Below are 24920 nucleotides of genomic sequence, written 5' to 3' on the forward strand. Positions count from 1 at the left end.
GAATGATGTGCTGAAGGAGTGGCCCAGCTAGCACCACATCAGAACCACCTCACACTGTCACCACAGAGTCACCACGCAGTCACCTCAAGCGGTGACCTCAGAGTTCCCAAGCAGTCATCTCACGCAGTCACAGGTTACCATGTGGTCACCCCTGGAGTCACTGCCTCAGAGTTCCCACACATTCACCTTATGCTGTCACAGAGTTACCATGGGGTCACCTCACACAGTCACCTCAGAGTTGCCATGCAGTCACCTCACACGACCACCTCAGGGTTGCCACTCAGTCCCCTCATGCAGTCCCATAACTCTGTCACCTGTGGCTGCAGGAAGGCAAACAGGGTGAAGTGTGGACTGAGGAGGACCCCGAAGGAGCTTTCCCCCTGCTCTTGCTTCTGGCTTTGTGTGCCTGGCTTCTAAAAGGAAGAAATGAGGGTTGTGAGAATTTTTCCAACACTTTAATCACTTGATCATACATATGAAATCTGAAACTTGGTTGCTACATGTTGAAGAAAAACATAGCAAGAAGCCCAGCCAATGTCTTCTTTTTTTTTTTTTTTTTTAAGTTTTAGCACACACTGTTTGAAGTAGGTTTATCAGTCTGTGCTTCCCATGTGACCTTGTGTCAGGCAGTTAATGTTTTTGCTTCAGTTTTATTTCTTTTAAGTATATTTCCTGTAAGAAAACTGTTTGCTGTTTTCTTTCCAGTACAAGTGGGCCACAGTGGGCAGGTAGGCAGAGGGTCGGCCTGGAAGGAGAGAGACATTGCAGATGCACCACGTGGCTGGTTGCAGAATTTGGGACTGAGGCTGAACGGTGGATGTGGGGCGCTCAGAGAAGAGAGGGGACATCAGGCCCATGTGAGGGGTGCACGCAGGCAGTGCTGTCGTTTGCTTGGCCCCCCTCCAGCTGACTGATGGAGGAAGTACTTGGAATGACAAGAAGTGTCACTTTGCCAACAAGACATCTGTCAGGCTCCCTGAAGGCTGCCAGTGTTCTAGCAGGCGGAGCTTGCCCTGTTCCACGGCCGCCGTGAGAACATTCACTCGGCCCTCACCATGGCGGCCTGTGGTAAAGACAGTCCATTCCAGGGCAGCCCTCTCGGGGAGGTGCTGTGGTTACCATTGACGGAGCAGAAGGCCCTGATGTGCACAGAGCTCTTGGGGGTCTTGCTCTGGGTCACAGAACTAGTAAGGGAGAAGCCCAAGATTGTCACCAGTTCCCTCAGATGCTCCCACCTGCCTGTGTCTGGTTTTGTAGTCTGCAAGGGGAACTTGACCTTTTGAGAATCTGGAAGCTCTTAATAGGGGAATTCATCTGCATTGTAAGAGAAAGCCCTCCTGCCCCAAGCTCCAATTTAAGCATGTTTCCACTCTTCCAAGAGATGAGAAACACTTGCTTCAAGGTCTTCTGTCTAATGACCTGTCATATTCTGTTCAGTTCAGCGACCATTAAGGAAATGCATTCTGTATCCCAGCTGGGGATGTGGAGGGCATGAGACAGTGCCCCTGGCACCTCTCCAATTAAAATAATGACTGCAAAGTTGATTTCTCTGAACTTACTTAAAGCACTTTTGTTCCTAACTGAACCACTTCAAGAATGGATGTTTCAAATCTGCATGTATCAGCTCTCGGTTGATGTTTTATCTGCCACTTGCGTTGCCCTGCCCCGAAACATCAGTGTGGGTTGGGGACCATGGAACCTTTACCAGGGGCAAGAGGCATTGGAAGGGTAAAGTGACACTTAAGATGGGTTCAGAGCAGACTGTGGGACACAGAAGTGCTGATGCCCAGTCATCTTGTCCGGGGGCACTGGTGTAGAAACGGATGATGCAATTGTGAAATTGGCCAGAACAAGGGAACAGGCTTCGTTTTTTCGTTTCTTACCCTTGCAAGGCGCAATCTCCTGCTTTGGATCTGTGACTTCACGAGGCTGCTTTCTTCCTTCCAGACCCCCAGACAGCATTGTGAGGACGCTGCCACCTCCCGTGTTTTGTGTTTAGCTCTGGCTCCTCACAGCCTGTGCAGTGACAAATGTTCCCTTCTCAAGCACGGACTCACAATCCTCAGCTTGATTCTGCCCAAGGAGCGGGTTGCATATTTCTTGAATTCGAACGAGCTGGGAGTTGCTTGGTTCCTGTAGCCTCTTTGGAACGGCTAGAAGGGCTGACAGTGATTAATTCCACAATCTAGCCTTTGTTTCGTTGGGACTAGAGAAAATCTTCACAGGAGATGTTTGACTTTTCTAATCTCTTCACGTTCTACAGCTTCACCCAGAAATACCCGCCAGTAAAATTTTTATCCGAAAAGGACCGTAAAAGAATTTTGGTAAGTTTGCACATCTGATTAATATTTGTAATATCCAGACACTTGCTTTTTTTGTTGTTGTTGTTAATGTTTATTCATTTATTTTGAGAGAGAGAGGGAGACAGAGAAGGGGGGAGGGGCAGGGAGAGAGGGAGAGAGAGAATCCCAAGCAGGCTCCATGCTGTCGGCGCAGAGTCTGACACGGGGCTCAATCCCATGAACCGTGAGATCATGACCTGAGCTGAGATCAAGAGTTGGATGCTTAACCGACTGAGCCACCCAGGCACCCCAAGAAACTTGCTTTTTTTTTTTTTTTTTTTTAATTTTTTTTTTTAACGTTTATTTATTTTTGAGACAGAGAGAGAGCATGAACGGGGGAGGGGCAGAGAGAGAGGGAGACACCGAATCTGAAACAGGCTCCAGGCTCTGAGCAGTCAGCACAGAGCCCGACGCGGGGCTCAAACTCATGGACAGTGAGATCGTGACCTGAGCCAAAGTCAGATGCTTAACCAACTGAGCCACCCAGGCGCCCCAAAACTTGCTTTTTTAAAAAGAGGTATAATTCACATACTGTAGGTCATCCATACCGAATATGATGTATAGTGTGTTCACAAAGTCACAACAGCATCATATTGTATTTCTAGAATGTTTTCATCACTTCAGAAAGAAGCCCCACCCTCTTTGCCGGCCATCCTCCTCCCAGCTCCTGGCAAGCACTGAAACTACTTTCTGTCTCTATAGATTTGCTTGTTTTGGACGTTTCCTGTGAATGAAATGATAGACTATGTGGTCTTTACTATCTGACTTCTTAGAGTAATGTTTCTAAGGTTCAGCCATGCTGCAGCACAAGTCAGTACTTCATTTCTTTCTGTGGCTGGATAACATTCCATATTATGGGTGTACCACATTTTGTTTATCCATTTATCAATTGATGGACATTTGGGGTTGTTTCTACTTTAGGCCATTGTGAATAAAGCTGCTGTGAACCCAAGGTGTATTTAAGTTTTTGTGAAGACCTAGCTTTTCCTTTTTCTTGGGTATATACCTAGCGCCATTGGCTGACGAGACTAATCGTCTCCCATTGAATTGTCTTGGTACCCTTGTCAAAAACCAACTGACCATAGTGAAAATATTTATTTCCGGACTCTTAGTTCCGTTCCATTGATCCTGTCTGTCCTTAGGCCAGTATTACTGTCTTGGTTACTGTATGTTTATACTGAGTTTTGAAATTGGGAAGTGTGAATCCCCCCACTTTGTCTTCTTTTTTAAGGTAGTTTTGCCTACTCTGGATCCCTTACAGGCCTGGTGAATTTTAGAATTAACTCATCAGTTTCTTCAAAGAAACCACCTGAGATTTTGATACAGACTGCATCGAATCTATAGATGAATTTGGGCATTATTGCTATCTTAACGATATTGTCTTCTGGATCCTTGAGAACGGTGGGGAGGGGAGGCTTTCTATTTATTCACATCTTCATTAATTTCTTTTAACATACTTTTTGTTTATAGTTTTCACAGTATAAGTTTCACACTTCTTATGTTAAATTTATTCTGAATGAAGTGTTTTATACTTTCCGATGTTGGCATAAATGGAATTGTTTTTTCCATTTTTCTATTTTGTATTTATTGCAAGTAAATAGAACTACAGTAGATTTTTGAATTTTCCCATATCCTGCAAATTGCTGAAATCATTGGATTCTAATAGTTTCAGGTTCCTGAGGACTTTTCAATATATTGTATAAGATCCTACTGTCTGCAGTTATAGGTGGTTTAACTTCTGCCTTATCAGTATGAATACTTTTTGTTTCACTTCCTTGCCTAATTGTCTTGGCCAGAATCCTTAATACAGTGTTGAATAGAAGTGGGAAGAGCAGACATCCTTGTCTTATTCCTCATCTTAGGAGAAAGTTTTGTCTTTCACCATTAAATATGGTGTTAGCTGAGGGCTTGTCATAGATGTCTTTTATCAAGTTGACCAGATTCCCTTCTGCCCCTAGTTTGTTCATTTTGCAATTGATCTTGCATATCTGGGATAAATCTCAATTGGTTAATGTATGATCCTTTTTTTTTTTAATGTTTAACATTTATTTATTATTTTTGAGAGACTGAGAGAGACAGAGCATGAGTTGGGGAGGGGCAGAGAGAGAGGGAAACACAGAATCCGAAGCAGGCTCCAGGCTCCGAGCTGTCAGCACAAGAGCCTGATGCGGGGCTCGAGCTCATGAATGGTGAGATCATGACCTGAGCTGAAGTCGGTCACTTAACTGACTAAGCAACCCAGGTGCCCCTGTATGATCCTTTTTATATATTGGTAGATTTCATTTGCTAGCATTTTGTTGAGGATTTTTATGCCTGTATTTGTAACACATTTTGGTCTGTAATTTTCCTTTTTTTATGATGTCTTTAGCTGGTTTTGGTACTAGGGTAATACTGACCTCATAGGATAGGTAGAGAAATGTTCCCTCCTCTTCTGTTTTTTGAGATGCTTTTGTGAATATTTGGTATTAATTCTCATTGAAGTGTTTGGTGAAATTCACCACAGAAGTTATCTGGGCTTTTTTGTTGTTAATTTTTTTTTTTTTTTTAACATTTTTAATTCAATCTCTTTCTATAGACCTGTTCAGATTTTCCATTTTTTCCTGAGTTAGTTGTGGTTGTTTGTATCTCTTTAGAAATTTCATCGCTTTAGCTGCCTACCCTAAGTGCTGTTTCTTTGTTTCACCGATTTCAAAATACTTTCTAATTTTCCTTGTAACTTATTCTTTGATCCATTAGTTATCTAGGAGTGTGCTGTTTAAATTCTGTGTACTTGCGCATTTCTCAGATTTCTTTGTTTTTGAGATCTAATTTCACTCCATTAGAGTCAGAGAACTTACTTTGTATGATTCAAATCCTTTCCTTTTAAATTTATTGAGGCTTGTGTTATGGCCTAGAATATGGTCTGTCCTGGAGAATATTTCATGTACTCTTTTTTCTTTTTAAGATTTTATTTTTAAGTAATCTCTACACCCAACATGGGGGCTCAAACTCACAATCCAGAGATCAAGAGTTACATGCTTCGCCCACTGAGCCAGCCCAGCGTCCCTCATATACTCTTAAAAGGACTGTTGTTGTTGAGTGTTCTATGGATAAAGATATCTGTTAGGTCTAGGTCTAGCAGGTTTGCAGTGTTTTTCAAGTCTTTTTATTTCCTTGCTAATCTTCTGCGTAGTTCTGTTTATTATTGGGAATGAGGTGTTGATGCCTCCAATTATTGTTGTTAAAATCTCTATTTCTTCCTTTAATTCTTTCAACTTTTGCTTTGTATATTCTGAGTCTTTGTTGTTAGGTACATAAGTGTTTATAATTATTACATTCACTTGATGGATTTTATCATTATAGATTGCCCCTCTGTATCTCTTAACATTTTTTGTTTTAAAGTTTATTTTGTCTGATACCATCAAAGCCACTCCAACTTTCTTATTATTTTTCTATTCTGTGTTTTGTATCTTTTTACATTCAACACATTGTATCTTTGGGTCTTCAGTGTATTCCCTTAAGACTTCGTATAGTTGGATCCTGTTTTGTTTTGTTTTTCTCCCATTTGACAGTCTCTGCCTTTTGGGTGTTTGCTGAATCCATTCACACTTAATGTTATTACTGACATGGTTGGAGTTACAACACATTTTCCTTTGTGTTTCTTGTATGCCTCATATCTTTGTTTCTCTCATTTTCCATTATTCTTTTCTTTTGCATTAAGTAAATGTTTTCTTATGTGTAATTTGAATTTCTTTAATTATTTCTTATGTATTTTAAAAATTCATTCTGTTACTACTTACTCTAGTGCTTACCGTGTACATCTTAACTTACGATACTCTACTTCAGATTTACCCTGAGATGTAGACTTCAGATCCAGTGAGATGTCGACCTGCCACTCCTACATAGTTCACTACCTTTACCCCTTCTTGTGATATTATTTCTATCCATTTTATGTATTACTTCAGTTCATGTTACATACCCCATAATACATTGTTATAATTTTTTTATATTTATATAATTTTATATCTTTTAAATAAGCCGAGTGAATGAAGGAGAGTAAAGAGACATTTGCAGAATTTGTTACATTAACCTTTTAATTACCTTGTCTGGTTTCCTTCATTTGTTCCTGTGGGTTTGAGTAAACTTTTGGTGTCATTGCCTTACTGCAATACAACTTTGCTCCCACCTACCCTCTTCATTCTGTTGTCAGATAGATTTCTATATTTTACAGGGCAAGTAATACAGTAATTCACGTATTATTTTTTACAATTGTTTTGCTATGGTGGTGGTAAAATATACATAACACGGTTTTTCATTTTCACCATTTTTTTTTTTTTGAGAGAGAAAGCATGCTTGCATGTGTGTGTGTGGGGGGGGAGGGGCACATAGAGAGGGAGAGAGAGAATCTTAAGCAGGCTCCACAACTGGAACAGAGCCTGTTGCGGGACTTGATCCCATGGGCCTGCGATCATGACCCAAGCTGAAATCAAAGAGTCAGTTGCTTAACCTACTGAGTGAGCCACCCAAGGTGCCCCACGTTTTAGCCATTTTAGGTATATAGTTCTGTGGCTTTAGGTACATTCACATTGTTGTGCTGTACAATTTAGTCTTTAAATCAATTAAGAGTGGAAAGGAAAAAGTGCAATTACATTGTCTTTTATAATTACTAATTATTTGTTCCTTCCCCTTTTGTTTCCTCTGTGGGAAATGCTCTCTGGGATCATTTGCTTTCAGCCTGAAGAACATCCTTTAGTATTTCTTGAATGGCAGGGCTGCTAGCAATGAATACTCTCATTTTTTGTTTGTTTATTTTTATTTTTAGAAGTTTTGGTAGTACATAAAATTCTTGGCGGGCAGTTTTCTCTCTGCACATTGAATATGTTAGTGACCCTACTGCTTCCTCTATTATTTGTGATGGAGAGTCAGCTGTTAATCATGTTGGGGGTTTCCTTGTACTTGAGTCCTTTCCTTTGTCTCCTGTTTACTTTCCAAAGGCTGCTGTCACAGTTACAAGCTCAGTAGCTTAAAACAAGCAAAATTGAATCTCTCCCAGTAGTGGAAGCTAGAATTCTAATGTGAGGGTATTGGCAGGGCCGTGCTATCTCAGAAGTTTCTAGGAGGAAATCTATTTTATGCCTTTCTCTTAGCTTCTGATGTTGCTACCGTCCTTGATTCCTTGATTTGTAGATACATCTCCCCAGTCTTGGCCTCCATCATCACATGGTGCTCTCCCTGTGTGTCTCATACTGGATTCAAGGTTTACTCTACTCCAGTGTGACTTTATCTCAAACTGATGACACCTGCGATCACCCAACTTCCAAATAAGGTCCTGTGCTGAGATTCCAAGAAGGATATAACTTTTGTAGGACAGTATTTTAACCCAGTACAACTGCTTCCAAAACTTTATCTTTGTCTCTGATTTTCAGCGTTTTTAGTGTGATATGGGTTCGTGCTTCATATTTGCATTTATCCTACTTGGAGTTTGTTCAGCTTCTTGAATGTATAGATTCATGTGTTTCATGGGATTGGAGAACTTTTCAGCCATTATTTCTTCAAATAATTTTTCGGTTCCTCTCTTTCTTCCTTTCTGGTGCTCCCCGTACGTGCCTGTTGGTGAGTTTATTGGCGTCTCAGACTGGGATGAGGCTATTCACTTTCCTTTCGTTTTTCTCTCTGCTCTTCAGGTTGCATAAACTCTCTTGATGTATCTTCAGGTTTGCTGATTCTTTCTTCTGCCAGATCCAGTCAGTTGTTGAATCTCTCTAGTGAATTTTCCTATATTTGTCAACCCCCAAATTTCCATTTGTTTCTATTTTATAATTTTTCCCTTTTTAGTCTTTATTTACTTCTTAAAGCATGGTTTCCTCCCATTCTGTGAACTTATTTATAATGGCTTATTTGAAGACTCTGGTAAACGTGGTAGCTGGGCCCGCGCACGGGTGGGCCTGGTGGTGTTCCCTGTGTCCGGGTCACACATTCCTGTTTCTTTGCCAGTCTCAACATTTTCTATAGAAACCTGGGTATTTTAGGTAGTATATTGTAGCAACTCTGGATACTGTTCTCCCCTTTCCCTAAGCCTTGTTTCATTTTTGCCTGTTTGTTTATCTGTTGAGTATCTTGGCTGGTCCTTTTCCGTGACGTGCGTTCCCTGGAGGGTGAAGCTCTGACGGGCACTGCTCAGAGGCTGCAGGCTTGGGGATGGACACAGTCACCCTGGGATGGCAGTGGTTCTAGCAGGGCTCTTGGTGACCATCTTTTAGCTTGATTTCTCTGTTAAGCTGTCTGCTTTGTGTGGTATCCACACCAACTTTTAGGCTCCAGTAATCTCTAGTTGAGCGAACTATGCTTTAATCAGTGCTTTGTGTTATGAATCGTTCCTCAGTCGGACCCAGTTAAATTCTGGCCCCTTTGCAGAGGTAGATTTTTAGTTCGATTGTTAAGCCCAGGAGGGCTCTTAGGTGTGTCTTTCCCTGGTTCTCTGTACTAAACTGGCCAGCCTGTGCTCAAGCTTGTTGTTCTCAGAGAGCTACCAGGCTCCTTCCTGTTGCTTACCACTTCAAATCTCCATTCATTATGCTTGAGATCACCTTTATGCTTGAACTTTCCCACGTTATCTTTCAAACTTAGTTTATACCTCTGTGGGAGTTTTGGAGCTCTGTGTTTTTAGTGACTGCCTCTGTCCCCAGGGGAATATCTCTGAGTCACTGCTGTGGAACTGGAGGAGGGAGTGACATTCTTGCTTACAAGCAGGGGGCAGGCAGGAGCAGTACCCCTGGTCTTCTCGCCTGGCCTCTCTGGACATGAAATCCACTCCTTGACTGAGCTTGGGCAAGGGTGACCATGGTCCCATTATTCATGCGTTCACCGCCTACCCTGCCTGGGGTAGGTAGAGCTTCTGCCCTGTGAGTGGGAGCTGGAGGAGGAAGGTCTTAACCACTTGGCTCACACCTTAGGAATTTAGCCTGTGCAGCTCACAGCTGGAGGGAATCAGAAAGGCCTGAGCCCTGCCCTTCCAGGTGAGATACCATGATCTTTTGACTGCCAGCTCCGTTGTTTTGGCCACACCTAACGCTCACCCACTCTGAACTCTGGGCTTGTAGGGTGGAAGGAGGGAGTGGTCCATGGCTCAAGTGTCACAGATTCTGACTGTTCTTACTGAATTTTTGTAGATTTTCTTGAATAAGCGTTTCTTCATCTGCTGTATGTATACCCTTAGGATAATTTCCAAAGACTTTAACTGGTTAGGTTTTTTAATTGATCCTCCCCAGTTAGGGTTTTGCTGAGGGACAGGTCTGTGGAGCACCTCACAGTGCCATTCTGTAGGAGATGCTTTACCTGTGACCTTGATATATAAGTGGTTGGTGCACAAGCTTTTCTGTTCTTTTACCCGTTGTTTAGGCTGTAGGACTACTTGTCCCAAACAGCCAAGTAATACTCCTAAATCATTGTTAAACTACTTATACCACATAATCGCCTTTCTCTTCTGGAAGTTATAGAAGACCTCGTGCCTTTTTAGATGGTTTACATAAATCTCACCCTGAGCAGACTCTAAAGTCTATTATACTTGTACACCCATCTTTTTGGGTTATTTCTATCGTATCAAAAACGTGTAGGCATTTAAGCATGACTTGAGAAATACATCCATGTCTTCAGCAGCAGAGAAAAGTTAATTTTTCTGATCTCTCTGCTACCACATGTCAGAGCGATCAGAATGTTGATTACCATACACTAGTATATGAACCCTGCACAGCCTTGCAAGGGTTATTATTATTTCCACGTGAGATGATCTCCCTGCTGATGCCGGGAGCCACTTTACACGTAGCCACAATAAATGGACTGAGTGTTCTTCACTCATCTGCTGGCTCATAGGTTAAGCCACATTTCAGAGTCATCTGGTGCCACGTTGTTGCTAAAACCCAAAGCCTTTTCAATGATGGTTGAAGCCTTAGCACAGAGAAGAGGTTTGTTCAGAAAGGCATTCTTCTTGCTGACTTACTGAGCAGCATGAGTTTGAATGCCACGCTTGAACAGGACCACTTTTCACTGCCTGTGAGCTCCCACCAGAGCAGAAGTACAGGCAGTGGAGATGAGCTGCTAACTGCAGAGCCCTGCAAAGCTGCGTGGAGCACAGTCAATTTCAGCATAAGAGGTCTCCCGTCCTTTCTTCCTACTGTCTTCTTCTATGTTACCTCCTAGTTATTGGGAGGGTAGGCCCGGGTTTGGTAGTTTAGTTTTCCTGAGGAAGCTTGTAAGTGATGGGCCTCTGCCAGTCTTGATTCTGTTTGAAATGCTTGCCTAATGGACTGAAATTGATTAGGGAGAGCCAGCTATGTTACATAAATCTTTAAGTATTTTCTATAGAAAGGAATTCTTCAAGAAAAAACAGTTCACATGCATTTTAAGGAGGACTAAGGTGCTTCCAGCAATTTTATGTCACCACTAAAACTAGTAAAATGTTGGAGGCAATTGGGTATAATTTAGTACACCGCATTTCTGCTTAGCTGAGTCGTCGCTAGGTCATTTTAGGTGCGGAGGTAAAGTTAGCATGCTACAGAACGTCTTAGTTTAAGAAACATTTGTATATGGATATAGAGTTACATTAAAAGAGGTTAAATTTCTTTTTAAAAAGATGTAATTTTTCTGATTTATGAGCTTAAGTGGGAAGCTTGGGAAAATGCAATGAAATGAAGGCAAAATAAAACGGATTTTCATCCCCTGAGTTAAGCACATATAGTGAGCGAGAGTTGGAATTTAGTTCTCTTTCCCCAAAATTCTCTTTTCAAATCATTGTTCAGGAATACAGGTGAAATACAGGGGTGCTGAAGATAAAACATGAACCAGACAAATCTACAGGTAGTGGAGAGAATGTGAAGTTAGGAAGGCTGGGCTTATTCTGTCATTACTGATGACCTGGGGACCGTGGTCAGAAATTCAGTTCCTCTGGGTGTTTGTTTCTTACCTCAGAAGCAGAAAGGATTTAGGAAGTGGTGCTCTCCATTAAGAATGAATGCAGCTGTGGGGCGGCTGCGTGGCTCAGTCAGTGAAATGTCCAACTTCGGCTCAGGTCAGGATCTTGTGGTCCATGGGTTCGAGCCCCACATCGGGCTCTGTGCTGACAGCTCAGAGCCTGGAGCCTGTTTCGGATTCTGTGTCTCCCTCTCTCTCTGCCCCTCCCCTGCTTGTCCTCTGTCTCTCTGTCTCTCTGTCTCTCTCTCAAAAGTAAATAAACATAGTTTTTTTTTTTTAAATGAATGCAGCTGATTGAAAGCTATTCAGCATCAGGATTTTTCAACCATCCACATTCTCAGCCATCATACAGCTGACCCTTGAGCAACTCAGGGCTGAGAGGCACCGACCATCCACCCCCGACACCCCCACAGGCTGTCGAAAATCCACATGTGACTCTTGACTCCTTTTGCTTGCTGTTGACTGGACGCCTTTCTATAACGTAAACAGTCGATTAACACTTACCCTGCGTGTTATGTGTATTATGTATTTTGTTCTTAAAACAAACTAGGGAAAACAATGTTATTAAGAACATCATAAGGAAGAGAAATTACACTCATAGTACTGTACTGTATTTTAATCAAACAGAAATCTGTATACAAGTGGACCCGTGCACTTCACACCCTAGTTGTTCAAGGGTCAGCTGTGTCTGTGATTTTCATCAGAGCAAGTGTAAATGTCTGGTTGGTGCTGGTGGCTGGCATTTCTCCCCTGCACTGTCTCCCAAATCTACCTTCTTCACCCCAGGCAGCTTTGCCCTCACCCGTGGTCAACATTGGAATTACGTGTCAGATCACAGAGGGCTTTGTTGCATACTAAATGGTTTAAAACCATAGGCCTGGGGGCTTTTGTGCTTTTTTCAGTGAGAGAATTGGTGGGTTTTTTCCTTCTGTTAATTCTTTCAGTTGGGAACAGAGAAGGCAGGGCGGAGAACAGGACAGGGCAGAGGAGATAGTTTGACTTCACGAGTCTGCTTTCTGAGTTTGTTCTTTCTACTCTTTCCTCAAAATACAGTACATGCTATCTGTATCTATCTGGCTCATCCACTTACACCATTGAATTTCAATAAAGTATCTATGACCTCAAGCTGTGTTTTTCAATCGCGATTGCCTCTTCCGGTTTTGGCAGGATGCAATTGCTGGCCCCTTGCCCCCCCCCCCACAGCTGCATCGTGTCCCTGTAGGCCCGTTGGTGGACCCCACGCAGTGTTTGCGCTCCCGCTCAGACATTGACCGAACAGTGGACCTCAATCTCTTAGGGTTTAGGTCTGAAGACAGTAGCTATTGCTTATTCATTTGTTCTCATAAGCAGTTGGGAAGATAATAGTTTTTTTTTTAATGAGTTTTTTGTGTCCAGTTTAAAAGCCACAGAGGTGCCTGGGTGGCTCAGTCAGTTAAGCATCTGATAACTCTTGATTTTATCTCAGGTCATGATCTCATGGTTCGTGAGATCAAGCCCTGTGTTGGGCTCTGTGCTGACAGTGCAGACCCTGCTTGGGATTCTCTCTCTCCCTCCCTCTCTCTGTGCCCCTCTCCTCACTCTCTCTCTCAAAATAAATAAACATTTTTTAAAAAAAACAACATATATCATTTGGTAGCTCACCAAATCTCTGCATGTTCTAATCACTTTTTAAAACATTCTGAAACTCTGCAGGAGTGTTAGAATTACACAAGTGATGTTCAGTGTCCCATCGGCATAAAATAAGAACCTTTTAATGTGAAATTCTCTGTCAGAGGGGACATTTGGAAACTTGTAGCTGCTTTTCTGTACTGATATTTCCTGGGTGGTAGCTTAAGTTTTTAGGCTGCTTAGAAATCGACAGTAGTATGACGACTTGTTCTGGAGGAAGAGAGAGGACGCTGCCCTGAAACCATTAGTGTCCTCCTTCCTTGCTCTCCTCCCAAGTTTTAAGTTGTGGCTGCACCAAAGGCATATCCCCTTGAAGCTGGTTATCACCGTGTCCTCTTGTGCTTTCTCTGGGGACCTTGGGCACCCCGTCCTGGTGCAGATAACCGGAGGAGCAGGGTTCGTGGGCTCCCACCTCACGGACAAGCTCATGATGGATGGCCATGAGGTGACTGTGGTGGACAACTTCTTCACTGGCAGGAAGAGGAATGTGGAGCACTGGATCGGCCACGAGAACTTCGAGCTGATTAACCACGATGTGGTGGAGCCACTCTACATCGAAGGTGAGCGAAAGTGCACGTCGACAGCGCGGTGAGCGTGGTGGGGCTGCTCCCCAGAGCAGCCAACTGGCTTGGCCACAGTGAGTTTGGGCTCTGCCTTCTTTCTGAAGTAGTCTCACTAGGTACAAGGCACCATCCTAGTTTCTGCGATGAGAGAACAGTTACAGCAGCGTGGATATTTGACTTCGCCGTTCCGAGCACCCCTGGCTTTGGGTGTAGTGGTCCTTTCAAGGAGGGCTTGTGTAGTGCACAGTCCTCCCCACTGCACGGCAGGTCCGGTGGCTGTCACTCGTGTGACAGTGCTTGTAGCTTCATGCGGGGCACCGGCTGGTGTGGAATGTGGCACTAGTAGTGAAATTCCACATCTAACTTTGCCACTCCACAAACTTTGCGGGGCAGTGGGCCGGATGGATCCCCCCAAACATATGGCTTAACCCCTGGAACCTGTGAATGTGGTCTTATGTCGGGGAAAGATCTTTGGTGACATAATCAAGTTAAGGATCTCAAGATGAGCTCAGCCTGGATTACCCGGGTGGGCCATGTGGAAATATACGTATGGAAGTGCCATTGGAAAATGGCAAGTGCTTTTATAGGAGACAGAATGGGCAAGACGCAGACTCATGGGGAGAAGAGCAGGTCCATGAAGACCAAGGCAGAGATTGAAGCCATGCAGCCCCAGGCTGAGGACCACCTCAAAGGCAAGGAGGGATTCTCTCCTAGAACCTTTGGGGGAAGTGTGGCTTTGCCAACACCTTGTTTTCTAGATCTGTGGGAAAAGAAATTTCTGGTGTTTTCGGTTCACCTGGTGCATGGTACTTCAGTTACAACAACGGCCACAGGAGGCTGATATGGGGGGCCTCCGGTAGACATTTCTCGAGATTGTCTGAGGTGTACTGAAGAGAACCTCCAGCAGGTGCCTGGCTAGCAGGCCTCCTAGGATCAGCAGACCTGCTGTTAATTCTCATTTAAATCCGACCAGAGCCCTGAGAGGTAAATGGTGTCATCCCGTTTTGATTATTTATGGAAAACCAGAATCGGGTCGTGGCCTGCCCAAAGCCATAGGGCTATTAGTGGTAGAGCCAGAATTCAGCCTTGGGTTTCAGGCTCCAAAGCTCGTTCGTCACCCGCCCCTCCTCCTCCTCCTGCGGGTAGTGTAGCGTTCTACTTTTCAGTATTACCACGTCGGGGACATTTTCCCGTGTCTGCATAATGCAAAGTATCTTGGAGAGCCAGTGTAATTGCTGTGCAGTATCATTGTATGGGGACACCGTGCTTTATTCACTCCTGCCCTTAAAGTTCTCCAGGATTTCATTATAACTGTCTTTGTCTGAACTTTATTTCCTTAATCAAGTGTTCAAATATGAATTACGCCAAATGCTGATCCGTTTCCTTCATTGTTTGTTGGGGTCTGTGTCACTAACGCATGAGTGACGTTCAGCATTAGCTTCCAAAACTGCTAACAAGATGGTTTGCTAATTTGGTAGAAAACCCACGACTTCCTGGTGACAGAAGAAAAAAAGTTAGATTTTCTAACATGTTAATTCAGAAAAGAAATCTACACAGTTTATTTTGCTTTGTTAAAAAATGTTTGTTTTTTATGTGAGTTCATAACAGGGATGTTAATCCTCTGGTTATACTTAACACCTGCCCTTCTTCCCAAATCTGGCTTTTGCCTTTAATTTTTGTAATTGTAGGCTCATCTGTTTATTTTCCTCTTTGCTACTCTATTTATTTTATGCTTATAAGAGTCCCAAGAATAGAGAAATATTTAGCCATGGCGTTTTTGGTTTGTGTGATATTTTTGTTTCTTTTTAAACATTTAATTATTTAATCTATCTGGGATTATTTGAGGGGTTAGGCTACAATTTGTAAAGCGAACCAGATGATTTAGGTAACAGATAAATTGGCTGACTTTCCCCCTGGACTTGATCATGGGTGTGCTCTGAGGGTTAACTGAGGTCATGCATGTGATAGGCAGAATTGCCAAGTGCAGGAGTCAACATGCTGCAGTGAAAGACCCTGCTCTTGGCATTGAGGCCATGAATCAGCTGGTTGTAAGACAGTGAGATTACCTGGGATTATGTGGGTGGGCCCACATAATCACACGAGTTCTTAAAAGCAGCAGCAGGCGGAGAAGCCAGCTGGGGAGATCTGGTAGAAGGGATGCCGCAGAGAGACAGGCAGTAGAGAAATCCGGAAGATTCGAGGTATGAGGAGGACTTGACCCACCACTTCTGGCTTTGAAAGCGGCCGTTGTGAGCCAGGGCCCACGGGCAGTCTCTGGGAGCTTCCAGTCGACAGCCATCAGGGAGATGGGGCCCTCAGTGCTGCAGCCTCGTGGAACTGAGTGTTGCCAACACCTTGAATCACCCTCTGATGGCAGGAATGCAGCCCTCCCTGCTGATACCCTGATTTCAGCCTGTGAGGGCAGAGCAGAGAACCAGCTGAGCCACACAGTGCCTGGCTTCTGACCTGCAAACCCAGTAGATGATAAATGGATATTTTTGTAGCCTCTAAGCCTGTTAGGGCATCAGTAGAAAACCACAGGGCTTGGCACAAGGTCTGGCCCACAGTAAGTGCTCCCCAAATAGTAGCTGCTATTATTATTATTATTACTTTTCCCTTTTTGCACATGCGAGTAAACATTTGTGAAATGTAACTACTGATTACATAATTTGAGTACTACGGAGAAACCAAAACTTAGTAAAAATGGTATGTTGGTAAGTAAATTACTTGCTTTGCCTCTGGGCTTTGACACCAAAACTATTCGAGGCCACTTCTGCTTCTGGAAGTAGACTCTGTGTGGAGAACACACACGTGAACTCACGACGTGGGCTCACGAGAAGGGTTGACATTTTCTGTCCTTTGCTGGCAGTGGGAGTGGCACCAGTGTGGCAGAACAGAAGACGTTTCTCCACCTCTGTAGTCCAAGCCCGTGTTTCACTTTCTCCAGCTTTAGCTTGAGTCTTCATGCCCGTGACAGTCTGCCCACCCCTGCCCCGATCACCCCATCTCACTGCTTCTACCCCCACAGTGCCCACCTGAATCCAAGCCCCTTATGGGAAGATGGGCATTGTTCAATCCTGCGTGTGGGTACGGTTGTGTGTTTCAGAGGGAATAATCCTTCCCCGCCTTAAATCAGATACAGCAGGGGCGCCTGGGTGGCGCAGTCGGTTAAGCGTCTGACTTCAGCCAGGTCACGATCTCGCGGTCCGTGAGTTCGAGCCCCGCGTCGGGCTCTGGGCTGATGGCTCAGAGCCTGGAGCCTGTTTCCGATTCTGTGTCTCCCTCTCTCTCTGCCCCTCCCCCGTTCATGCTCTGTCTCTCTCTGTCCCAAAAATAAATAAACTTTGGAAAAAAAAAATTTTTTTTTTAAAAATCAGATACAGCATGAATTTAACCGGATGAACTTAGTTTGATTTGCCTCCTTTCCTCGGTGTTGCATTCACACAAAGGAGGGCATAAGTTAGGGGACCCTTGAGTGCCCCATCATTGCCTCATGCTTCTAGTACCTGCTGTAGTTCACTTAGACTTCTCTTTAGATTTTCCTCAGATTGAATTTCACAGCCTGTACTCACCTGAAGTGGTGTTACCATTGGTGTAGTATGTATGCAGATGTTGTTTTTTTTTTTTAATTTATTTATTTATTTTGAGAGAGACAGAGATAGCACTAGTGAGAGAGGGGCAGAAAGTGAGGGAGAGAATCCCAAGCTGGCAACGCAGAGCCTGATTGGGGGCTTGAACTCAGGAAACCAAGAGAGATCATGAAATCATGACCTGAGCCAAAACCAAGAGTCGGATGCTTAACTGACTGAGCCACCCAGGTGCCCCAATGTACGCTGTTCTTTTAGCAGTGATGAACGAGTTAATATGTCCTGTTGATGTCAAAATTATTCTCCTCCTTTGCGCGGTAGAGTGTATTACAAAGTGTGTACACCCAGCATTTAATACGTAACTATTTTTTCATACCTTTTTCCTAATAAAAGAAATTCCAGTTGATCTGAAATTTACACCATAGCAGTAACGCTCTTCAGCTTCCAAAAGTATTACATGGGATTTGTTTTGGTTTGTTTCTCTGGAGCTGGCAAAATTTTGGACTATAATGGGTGTCACACAAAGGTGTCACTTAATTTGGCAGTGTCCTAGTGGAGCTTCATTAGTTTCCCTTCGGCACAGCTTTCCTCCTCTTGTTATTTTCAAAGTATAACCATTATGTTTCAGAAGCCGGGGCATTAGCCATGTAACTGTTGTGGGAAAGTAACTGTCATCTGGACTCAGATTGTGGTGGTGGAATTGGGAAGGAAGAAAGTGATTGCTACACACGCGGGGTGTGCACGTCAGGGCTGGGAATGGGGTACCGCGGAATCTGGGGACCGCTATGTGGTCATTAACTGTAAAACTGACTTAGACCAGAGGTGCTGTTGTCACAGGGGTTATGTTAGAGGCCTCTGCATTGTCTGGGCTGCACTGTAGAGAAGAGATAGAGCTTTTTTGGAAGGAATTGTAATACTCACTGAAATAACTTGATCTGGTTTTATATTGCTTTAAAAGAACTCTGGATTTTACCAGATGTTACCATTTAAGTTGCAGAAGGTGAATCTGTATTGAGCTCTGGAAGGAGCAAAGTTAATTCTTCTTCCAGCCATCTATTTAGGACATGGGGAAGTTTCGGAGAAGCGAGAGTTGGTGGGTAGCAGGTTGTGTTTGGGTTTTGCGAGGGAGATGCCAGGCCATGGAGATGGTGAAAATGAGGTGCAGCGTTGGGACAGCCCCCTTGTTCCAGCCTGGAGGCCTGCTGGGCGGATGTTGGCCACGGGTGGGCTCAGTGAGAAGGGAGGATGTCCAGAGAAAGAACGTTGTGACCATTCAGGCAAGGATTAAAGACACACAGGAAACCAAGCACTGACCCCGGAGGGTTTTCAGAATGGAGCAGACACTGCTGAAGGAGGATGGAGGTATAGACGGTCCCCGATTTAATGATGGTCGACTTAATGATTTTCCATCTCTACGATGGTGTGGTCAACAGTACACATCCAGTGGAAACCATGCTTCAGAGTTTTAATCTGGATCTTTTCCCGGGCTGAGGACATGCAGTCCTGTCCTCTTGTGATACCGGGCAGTGGCAGTGGCCACAGCTCCTAGTCAGCCAGTGATCACGAGAGTCAGCAACTGGTACACTGACAATCACTCTCTGCTTTTGCTTTCAGTACGGTATTTGACAAGGTACAGGAAATATTCAACGCTCTTTACAAAGTAGGCTTTGCCCAGCTGTGGGCTAATGTAAGCGTTCTAAGCATGTGTGTGGCAGGCTAGACTAAGCTGTGTGTTCAGGAGGTTATTTTATTAGCACTTCCCCATCATGCGAATTTCACATAGTTTTATTGGTGTTGTCTCGGGTGTCTGCAAGTTTGCAAATATGGGGCCATTATGAACCTTGCTTGAGAAAGCCGCCCCGTATACACATCGAAGTCACTGTTGTCATTGTCTTAGACTCATGTCCAGGCTCCTGATGTATATATAGCCTGGGCCCCTCCCAAAAGCTGTTCCAGTTTACTTGTCCGCCATCTGTACAAGCAGCAACCTTGAGACCAACATTTCTGTAGAGGACAGAAAACGACAGAGACGTCCATTGCATCATGGGAAGCCCGGTCCTGGAACATGCAGTACCTGTGAGTAAGAAGTCCAGAACAATGAAAGCAGAAAATAACAATTGCAAACACTTAATGAATACTCACTGTGTTCCAGGCACTATTCTAGTCACTGTGTATAATTAACAGATTTCATTCTTTCAACATACGGGTGAGGTAGGCATTTATTATCCTCATGTGCAGGTGAGGGAACCAGTGCGTGGAGCCCTATTACCCACCTTGTACCCAGGTGTGGAGATCCTGTGCAAGGCCAGGAGAGGTGGGCACCAAGACAGGGAAGACAGGAGAGGCTGGACTGTCACACCCAGATCCCCCAGAATTGTTCAAGAAAGAAAGGTGGATGGAAACTGTTTGCCAAGGACACTGGGTCCATGTTGACGTAGGTATTTGAGGAGTGCTGTTCTGATTAGAATATTTTTGTTGAATTATAATTTAGAAAATTTTTTCTCTCTTTCAGTGTTTGTTGCAAATGTAAACATAAAATGTAGAGACTGCAGATCCAAGATCCCCCGCTTTGTTCAGCTTGGAGCCATGGGGAAATCCTGCAGTGAATCTCTGGCATCATAGGTGCTTTCTCACCATGGTGTTATCACAGTGACCCCCTGGCACTTGGAGGAGATTCCAGGGGAGGTGCGGGTGGCTGCCAGCTGCAGGAAATTGACAGGCAGCAGCACTGACCATAACTTTGGGTCCTGGGGCTGAGCCAGACCTCTGGCATGCACCGTCTTCCCTTCGTATTAAGTCAATATTATTTGATATGAAATGAAGGCAAAATCCCACTGTTTGAGTTCTTTGTGCCAAGAGAAATTTGGTCTTTACACTGAAACGTTATGTATCTTCTTAAATCCTGTTTTCCATCGTAAATACTGGTGTTGGGGGACAAGGGTTAGGCCTCGCGTTGTTCCATGTTGCAGAGAGGGACACCTTGTGTAGTATTTGTGGCAGGGCTCCAGCCTGCACTGCAGGGAAAGAAAACGTGTAAGGAGGATCTTTACGATGGGGTTCTGCTGTATGCTAAATAATCCCACAAGTTCACAGCAAGAATCAACCTTTTGTTTTATTTTGTAGTTTTTCCAGAGCTGCAGGGTGCAACTCCTTACCAGTTAAGTAAGGTGTAGCTCTGGCACAGGGAGGCGGTTGGACTGGGCTATGCTAGGAAGTTGCCCCCCAAAAAAAATAATAAATAATAAATAAATCACCAGGAGATGTAAACATTCAGTAGGCTTTTATGTGGATTTCCCCTTTGGTAGGAGAGCACACTCGTTTTTTTTTTCATGGAACCTGAACAATTTGGGGTTTCTCAGGAGTCATTCAATTTCTACACCTTATTCCTTCTATATTTATATATCATCTGTGTGGACTGCAGGCACAGTGAAATTCATCTTGAAAACATATAAAACATTCGTTTGTGGTGCGTATAGTTGCAGTATTATTTTCAGAATCCATGGTGGGGCCGAAAGAGCCTCCGCCATACCCTCCCCTAGCCCATCCTCTTCCCAGCATGAAAATAATGTCCTGTGTTTTGGCAGGCATACTGTTTTGGACCTATTTAAGGAAATTCTGTGAAAAAGGAAAATACTGGCTTGCTTTACTGTTTCCCTTCCTTGATCATTAATTTGAGCTAATCTTTTAGGGCTCATTTCTCAGGCTCCTATTTTTCTCTCCATGATTACAGCACATGGCCCTGGAAAACGTGACAGGGTCGCAGGACGGTCACGTGGTGGTCAAGTCCAGAGGCACAGCTCCAGCAAATGAGAGGGCATGCCTTTCTACTTGTTTCTTCCTCTCCCTCCCCTGAACTTAGATTTTTGAATGCCACGCTCATTTTTGGTGTACTTTTTGATAAGGCAGTTGACATTTTTTTGAGGGCTTTTCTCCCCCTCTGGGATGTGAGGGTTAACTTTACTGTCCTGTTACTATTAATATTACTTAGTACTTTCATAGCACCTCTCATTCCGATTATTTATGTTATGCGTGTTCTAAAGTCCCCCCCTTGCTCTCCTCTTCATAATTCCTTACCCGGATAATTAGTCAACAGCCTCCATCATGTGGTCCTTTTTAGGAGCGGAACCAGAGTTACTGTCATTAATGCTATAGGCAGAACACGTTCTCATGGGAAGGAGGGGCTGTTGGAAATGATTTTCATAGGATTTCAGGTTCTTCTTCAGTGCATCAGTGTTGCTACTTAGGCGTCGTGACATAGTTTTTATAGGGCATACCTTACTAGCCTTTCCAAGGGGTAACAGAGGCTGCACTCAGGCTGAGCTAGCAGATGGAATAGTCTTTTGGATGAAAAGGCCCCAGTCTATGGCTCGTCTCTTCACTCAGCTAACTTTTAGTGAGCACCGTTCCCAAATTGGCCTCGGCCAAGGCGCCATGTAGGGGAATTTATTTTCCGTGGCAGATTCCTAGGCCTGTCTAGCCATTCTGATGCATTAGGTCTGCTCAGGAATCTTCCTTCATGTGTGCTCATAGGTAACAAGGGCGGCCCCCCTGCTGTAGAGAGCAAAGCTGTGTGGAGATCTAAGGAGGAAAAAGGATTGCTTCGTGTGCTTAGTGAGCTTTTCATCTGGTGAACAGGATGTGTAGGAAGCACTTGACAAGGCAGAACGCAGTAATTAACCAGTGGCACAGGCAGCCGGTGGTAAGAGTGATGATCTCTGACCAGGGCCCGCAAGAAGGCTCCCCACACAAACTGACATCTGAATTGAGCCTTGCAGGAGAAAGTATGGATCCTGCATATGCAAAGGAGATGGAGTGGATTAGAAATGCTTGCACCTTTTATTTGATGTCAGACTCACGAGGGATGGGCTCTCAGGGCACCCTTTTCTCCCGCGGTCTTTGATGCTTTGGAGACCTTCCTGTCTTCACTGCATAGGTTGTTACCTCAAGAGTAAAAGCAGTGCTGAATGATGTCTTCTGTGAGATCACAACCCGTACCCTCGATTTGCACGGTCTTTGGGGAGCATGTGGCAGCTGCACCTGCATGAGCAGAAATCCGGAGGTCGCAAGCTCAGTTCCAGGCACGCGCGAGTAGGCTCTTTGGGGTGGCACTCAGCTCTGAAGGTTCGGCCGGATTTACTGCATTGTGGATCTGGCCTGCTTCTACCCCGAGAGAGGCAGTGGGGTGTGATGAGATGTTTTATAAAGAGAAAATGCAAGGACTTCTGGGTGGCTCAGTCGGTTAAGTGTCCCGACTCTTGATTTTTGGTTCCGGTTATGATCTCGTGGTTCATGGGAATAAGCCCTGTGCCAGGCTTTACACTGAGACAGCAGAGCGTGCTTGGGATTCTCTCTCTCTTCCTCTTTTCCTGCCCTCCCCCGCTCATGTTTGCACTCTCTCCCCCCCTCTCTCTCAAAATAAATAAACTAAAAAATAAAAAAATAATTGGAAATGCTGTACCTGAATGTGGAGTTAGTGGTCAGCTACATACACCTGTGTTCTTGAGCTTTGAAGCAGGTGAGCACGAACAGACTGCTGTTACCGGTCCTGTCTGTAAGCTGGAAAGGACTAAACTGCCTTAAAATGATGGCATTTTGTGAGACATGTCTTGTTAACTTACAGGTCTCACAGTAAAATCTTTGTTTGCTTCTTATTTTCAGCTATTTATCAACTGCGAGTAACTTGGGGGGGGGGGAGGGTCAGAAAGCAATCCTAGGATTTTCCTCATATTTAGATAGACACTCTTAACAAACTTGCATATTAACAGACTATAAAGAATTTTCAAAGGTTTTGTGTTTTCTTAAAGAAAGATTGGTCTTTCAAAAGTGTGGGTTCTACTTTTAAATTAGTAGTCTTCAAATGTGGCTTTAAAAGTATCTGTGTCTATAAAGGTCCAGAGTCTCCCTGCCTGAGACGTCTGCCCCTGGATGCCAGGGGTCTAGGCATCTTTCACTCGAAAGCTTCACTGGGTGACAGATACATAGCAAGGATTGACTGAGAATCTTGAATGACTGGCAGTGGCTCATGAGCCTTATTTTTAGCTCTTATATTCCCAGAGTAGAGAAAGGGAAGAGAACACATATGTACACAAAAAACTATTCATTTTGATTTCAGCTTTAGTAAGTTATACCCTTTTTCCACTAATACTCTTTTCATCTGCTTTTACGGCTCATCAGTATCTTACTTTGTTTTTTACCATATGAACCATTGATTTCAAGTGTACCAGTCTGTAATGTTAAACATATTATGTTAGGACAGCTCTCCAGAACTTTTTCACCTGCAAAACTGCAACTCTGGACCCACTGAACAGTAACGCTCCTCCTGGTAGTCACTGTTCTACCTTGCATCTCTGAGTTTGACGACTCTAAGTACGTCGTGGAAGTGGAATCCTACTTTTCATGATCAGATTATTTCACTTAGGGTGATGTCCTCAAAGTACATCTATGTTGTAAGTATGTGACAGGATTTTTTTCAATTTTAAGGTTGAATAATATTTCAGTGTGTGTGTGTGTGTGTGTGTGTGTGTGTGTGTGTACGCGCACATGCACGCTAACACTATATTCTGTTTATCTGTTCATCTATCTATGGATACTTAGGTTGCATCTACTGGGGGCCATTGTGAAGAGTGCTGCTATGAGCATGGGTTTATAAGTTTCTCTTCAAGACCCTGCTTTCAATTCTTTTGAGCATATACCCAGAAGTGGGATTCCTGTTCTTACATTACTTCTGTGTTTAAGACTTTGAGGAATCATCACACTGTTTTCCATAGTGGCTGCACCATTTTCTGTTACCGCCAAAGTGTACAAGGGTTCCATTCTCTCCACATCCTCAACAACACTTGTTGTTTTGTTTTTGTTTTGTTTTGTTTTAAATAGTAGCCATCCTAATGGGTGTGAAATGATACCTCATTGTAGTTTTGATTTACATTTCTGTGATGATTAATGATGTTGAGCCTCTTATCATATGCTTGTTGGCCATTTGTATATCATTCTGGGGCATACAAGACCTTGCCATTTTTTGAGTTATTTGATTCTGTTGATTTTTAAGAGTTTTTTATATATTCTGGATATTAACACCTTTTCATATATATGGCTTGTAAATATTTTCTTCCATTGTATAGTTTGCCTTTTAACTGTTAATTGTGTCCTTTGATTCTGTCAGAAAAGTTTTTAAGTTTGATGTACTCCTATTTTTCTGTTTTTGCTTCTGTTGCCTTTGCTTTTTGTGCCCTATCCAAGAAATCTTTGCCATGATGTCATGAAGCTTTCTCCCGGTTTTCTTCTAAGAGTTTTATTGTTTTAGGTGTTACATTTAGGTCTTTTGTACATAGCGTAAGATAAGAATAAAATTTTATTCTTTTGCATGTAGATACTCAGTTTTCCCAACTGACAGTTAGAGACTGTCCTTTCTTCATTGAGTGATTTGGTATTCTTACCAAAGATCACTGAACTATGTATACAAGGCTTTATTTCTAGACTTTGTATTCTATTCCATTGGTGTATACATCTGTCTTTATGCCAGTAACACACTGCTTTGATTAGTGTAGTTCTGTACTGTTTTGAAATCAGGAAATGTAAGTCTTCCAATTTTGTTCCTCTTTTTCAAAATTGTTTTGGCTAGTCAGTGTTCCTTGAAATTCCATATGAATTTCAGAATGTTTTTTTTTCTGTATCTGCAAAAATCGCTATTGAGATTTTGATATAGTGTTGCAGAAGTATCTTCTTTTAAAAAAAAATTGAGACTTTTAAAATTTTTTATTTATTTTGAGAGAGATAGAGAACAAGCAGGGGAGAGACAGAGAGGGAGGGAGACAGAA

General features: G+C 43.5%; 1 protein-coding gene across 2 annotated transcripts in view; it reads left to right on the forward strand.

Moving 5' to 3' along the window:
- UXS1 (UDP-glucuronate decarboxylase 1) overlaps nt 1-24920 on the forward strand; it is a 96981-nt gene that overhangs the window by 34942 nt on the left and 37119 nt on the right. For both annotated transcript variants that reach the window (XM_045445543.1, XM_045445542.1), the window contains exons 5-6: nt 2264-2324; nt 13336-13516. In XM_045445543.1, the coding sequence (XP_045301499.1) occupies nt 2264-2324; nt 13336-13516 (242 nt within the window). The remainder of the gene's footprint in view (nt 1-2263; nt 2325-13335; nt 13517-24920) is intronic.

Source organism: Leopardus geoffroyi, chromosome A3 (genome assembly GCF_018350155.1).
Source record: "Leopardus geoffroyi isolate Oge1 chromosome A3, O.geoffroyi_Oge1_pat1.0, whole genome shotgun sequence".
In the NCBI taxonomy this organism is placed as follows: domain Eukaryota; kingdom Metazoa; phylum Chordata; class Mammalia; order Carnivora; family Felidae; genus Leopardus; species Leopardus geoffroyi.